The sequence below is a fragment of the Lactuca serriola genome, chromosome 9, assembly GCF_051521515.1.
Source record: "Lactuca serriola cultivar US96UC23 chromosome 9, Lser_US96UC23_V15, whole genome shotgun sequence".
Lineage (NCBI taxonomy): Eukaryota > Viridiplantae > Streptophyta > Magnoliopsida > Asterales > Asteraceae > Lactuca > Lactuca serriola.
Genome location: NC_136416.1, coordinates 87,299,271 through 87,303,934, shown reverse-complemented (window position 1 = coordinate 87,303,934; position 4,664 = coordinate 87,299,271). Strand labels below are relative to the sequence as shown.

The following is a 4,664-nucleotide window of genomic DNA, read 5'->3' as shown; positions in this document are numbered from 1 at the left end:
TGATTTGAACATTAAAATATTGAGTTTCATGATTTAAACATTTGAAAAAACAATCAATCTTGCGAACCAAATGTTTGCTCTTTCACAAACAAATGTGGCCAATAAGTGGTTTTGGGAAATAACAAACAAAACCTAAATCACACACAACAAATGTATTTTAAAGTTTCTTTTTCATCTTATAACAAATCAAATCTCATCTGAGTAAACATTGATTTTATCAAAATTATTTGTGACACTCTTTTTGAAATAAATTTCCCCACAACATGAAGATAAAATTTTTCTCAATGCAAACTCTGATATATTGTAATTTAGTGTCATTTCTTCCTATGTATGAAGTTTGTTAAATAATTTATCTGTCAATCATCAAAGCACTGCAATTGAAATTTAGCGACCATATAGTGAAATTATATAATGGCGATTTCATGTTTAGATGCACATTCTTTTCTGGTTGACGTTTTATGATTTACCTCTCTCATGCAATACCCATTATATAAGCCTGACTTAAAACCATATATTATGGTAGGTCACTAACATGTTTATGAATTATGCTATCTTACTTTTCAAAAAGACTTGTAGTGAAAATAAATTGATAAAATATATAAATGGTACATTACCAATTAGTTAAGGGGCCATATATGTAATTCAATGATACTAAGTTAGTAACATCATATAGGGGTTGGATGGAAATGGAAACAAGATTACAAGGGCAGTGAAGTCATTATTAGAAACTCAGAGGGGGTAGACTGTAACAATCCATAAAACCAAAACGCAAGAGAGATCTCTCTCTCCTAGATTTCATTACTTAAAGTACGGAAAAGAGAGAAAATCAAAATCGGACGGCTGTAGTTTCATCGAATCCGTAAAAAAGGTCAAAATTCCTTCGGAGGATAGCCAGTTCTTCCCCCTTTCAGCCTCCCATATCTTTCTCTCTCTCTTCTCGTCGGGCAAATGCATCTGACAAACTGTGTGATCCCTTCCTACTGAACCTCCAAATTCATCCATGGCGAAACAACATCAACCGTTGATTCGTCTCTGATTCGTTCTCCTCACTCGATCCGTCTCCAGTTTCTTAGATCTGAAAAGCTTTTTTATTTACTATTTATGGAAATGGCTGCAATTTCTTCAAGCCCCCGCACCGTTGAGGAGATCTTCAAGGATTACAGCGCTCGTCGCTCCGGCATCGTCCGAGCTCTCACTTACGGTATACAGTTGTTCTTCAGCGGCGTTGTTTTTTTTTTTTTTAATTATATATTATTGTTTGCAGATTTTTTTTATAACTTTTGACTTTGTTTTTGTATTTTGTTAATGTTTTGTTCTTGCTTTGTTGCAGACGTCGATGAATTTTACGCAACCTGCGATCCAGGTTTATCTCTATATTCCAAAACACTTACATTTCTGCAATTGATTGTTTTCATCGATTCGATTGGCTTTGAGAATTTTGGCTCTTTAAGTTTTTTGTTGCTTTTTAACACCATAAAAGTTAGGGTTTGATTCGTTTGCCTAATTTTAAGTTCCGAACTGATAAAATTTCTATGAGAAATCGTCTTCCAATTTAGCTTATATCTTTTTGTAACAAAAAAAAGCTCACTGAAAATTGTTTGTGCTTAATTTGGAATTCGAAGTGAGATATGTCTAATCACGTGAATAGGAGGCGTGACTTTTTTCTTTTGATGTGTTTTGCCGACTGATTTCAAGAAAAGGGTCCATCTTTGACTTATTTTGGTATGTGTGAAAGCTTTTTAAACATAAATATTGACTGTCCACCTACGACTGTTTGTTGCATTGAATTTGTGTACAGTTGGAGAGAAACTTTAACTCCAGCAAACCAACCATAAATTTCAATTTATGTACATTTAAAGAGAAACTTAAAGACTCTGATAATAGAATCAAGACACATACTATTTTCTTGGAGTTGGAAAACTATATTTAATTATTGTTTCAAACTGATTTTAGTTTTTCCAAGTTATATTGTCAACTAAACAAGGTGAATCTGATAAATTATGAGCATGTAGAGAAGGAGAATCTTTGTCTATATGGACATCCAAATGAAACATGGGAAGTAACATTGCCAGCAGAAGAAGTCCCTCCAGAACTTCCAGAACCAGCTTTAGGGATTAATTTTGCAAGAGATGGAATGCAAAGAAGAGATTGGCTTTCATTGGTGGCTGTTCATACCGATTCTTGGTTGTTGGCAGTAGCTTTCTACTTTGGTGCTCGTTTGAATAGGAATGAAAGGTAACTCTTATTTCATTCACACCATATCTTACACTAAACGACACAACACAACAGGTTGTACTGTGTTTGGTCCACACCAGACTGATCTCAATGAGACAAAAACTGCAAATTTCTTTCCCACCTAAATAGGTGGGATATTAAAGGATAGTGACTTGACATATTATACCAGGTTGTACTGTGTTTGTTGTTTGCACTAAGACAGATGTCAATGAGACAAAAACTGTAAATTTAAATTTCTGTCCCACCTAAAAAGGTGGGATAGTAATGGACAGTGACTCGACATTGTACTGTGTTTGTCTGGACTGCGACAGATGTCAATGAGATAAAAACTATAAAAGCCTGTCCCACCTAAAAAGGTGGGACAATGATGGAGAGTGACTCAACAAAACATAAAATGACATAACAGGTTGTACTGTGTTTCTCTGGGCTTTGACACTACAACTGTTGTCAATGAGACAAAAACTATGATTTTTTTTTTTTTTTTTTTTTTTTTTTTTTTTTTTTTTTTACCATCCAAAGAAATGGAATAAAGACGAACACGTGTTTGTAAAAAGACGTGAATACCCTTTTCATTATGTGTTTCACAGGAAGCGTCTGTTCAGCTTGATAAATGACCTGCCGACTGTGTTTGAAGTCGTAACGGAGCGTAAACATGTGAAAGACAAGCCGAATGTCGACAACGGGAACAAATCAAGATCCAGCACAAAGGTAGTAATAATAAATGTCGTTTTTACCCCTGTCACACGCGTTTGTCTGTTTGATTCATAATAATATTCTTACAGAGGTCGAATGATGGACAAGTGAAAAGCACACCGAGGGCATACGACGAAAGCTACGCAGAAGATGAAGACGAACACGGTGAAACTCTGTGTGGAAGCTGCGGGGGAAACTACAGTGGGGATGAGTTTTGGATCGGGTGTGACATATGTGAAAGGTGGTATCATGGCAAATGTGTCAAAATTACCCCTGCAAAAGCTGAAAGCATTAAGCAGTATAAATGCCCTTCTTGCAGCACTAAAAAGGGTCGCCCCTAAACACCAATCTATCCACATGTCGCATATCTATTGGCTAGTAGGCTTCTTCCTCTCTCTCTCTCTCTCTCTCTCTCTCTTGTCTTTTATCCTTCCTATAACATTTTATATAGGTGGTTTGATGGTTATTAAAGAGACTTTGATGACTTGTTTTTAGGATTTATGGCTTCTTTCCGAGGATTGTAAGTTTATCAGGTTGTTAGTGATACCTGTTTGTTATTTTATACTATAGTCGCTAAAATTTACAAATCTATCCTTATTTGATTCTAAACTTATAACATGTCTTCTTAATATGGATTGGATAAAAGTTTTGGCAACAAAATGAAGAGGGAACAAACAAACAAACAAACTATGATAGTCTAAATATGTCAAGGCAACAAGCGATAAAGTAAAAGTGATTAAAGAAAGATTGAATGCACTTTAGGGAAGATAGAAAAGTAATGTAGATAGAAAGATAACTCCAGTAAGAGTTTCATATTGAGAATGAAGTGTTTGCTTAAACGTGTCGTGACTTTATGGAAAGGGGAGAATTTGGTTTGTAAAAGGTAGGAAGGTTGGTATTCATTTCCTTGATTTGTTGATAGATTTGGATTCTGGAATGAGTAGGATATTAAAAAAATCTTCCACTATTTGAGGTATACATGTTACGTTTCATGTGTGCTTACTGTGCAAATGTATGGTGGAGGATGAAAATGTTAAATCCAATGTTTAAAATTCGGATGGATGCTCATCGTGTATGGAGAAGAACCTAAAGCCACGTTTGAAATAAAGACAAAGAAACAACATAATAAAGAAATCTTGTTAAATATGACCAATCTATCAAGTAGGTAACAAACTATCAATGAATTACCAAGAGTAAGTTAACAACATGAATATATATATATTTTTTTAAAGTGGTTTTACACATGCATTTACTATCTTACTTTTAAATTTATAAATTTTCAAATCTATCTTTGGCTGAAGGGCATTTAGGTGCTGTTTGTTTTTTCGAAGATAAAATGTCTATAGTCTACGGACCATATCTACAAGACTACAACCATCTACAATAGAAAATAGAGGTGGGCAAAACATTTACAAACTGCAATAAGAACTCTAATTGTTTTTTAATGTTTGCATACCATTGAAATAAATTGAAATTAACCATACAATATTTAAAAATAATTCTAAAACAAAAATTTATTAAGTTTTAATCATATGCAAATTGAATATAGAAGATCATTGTGATATGATGCTTAAAGACATTTTATATAGAATAATTAAACATAACAATTGCTAAATAACAATAAATAAAATTGTTAATTTAACTTTTTTCATATACAAACAATAGATAAAATGCCAATAAAATTATAATGGTTTATATGGAAAAGTTAAAGTAAATTATATGAATCCTCTCTGGTC

At 33.6% G+C, this 4,664-nt stretch overlaps 1 protein-coding gene across 1 annotated transcript; it reads left to right on the top strand.

The window, feature by feature from the left end:
- Window positions 1–829: 829 nt before the first annotated feature.
- On the top strand, window positions 830–3,490 carry LOC145072201 (PHD finger protein ALFIN-LIKE 1-like). Its single transcript, XM_079018583.1, has 5 exons — window positions 830–1,201; window positions 1,331–1,363; window positions 2,013–2,235; window positions 2,823–2,943; window positions 3,018–3,490. The coding sequence occupies exons 1-5, from the start codon at window positions 1,102–1,104 to the stop codon at window positions 3,267–3,269; spliced, it is 729 nt and encodes a 242-aa protein (XP_078874709.1). The 5' UTR covers window positions 830–1,101; the 3' UTR covers window positions 3,270–3,490.
- The last annotated feature ends 1,174 nt before the right edge of the window (window positions 3,491–4,664 follow it).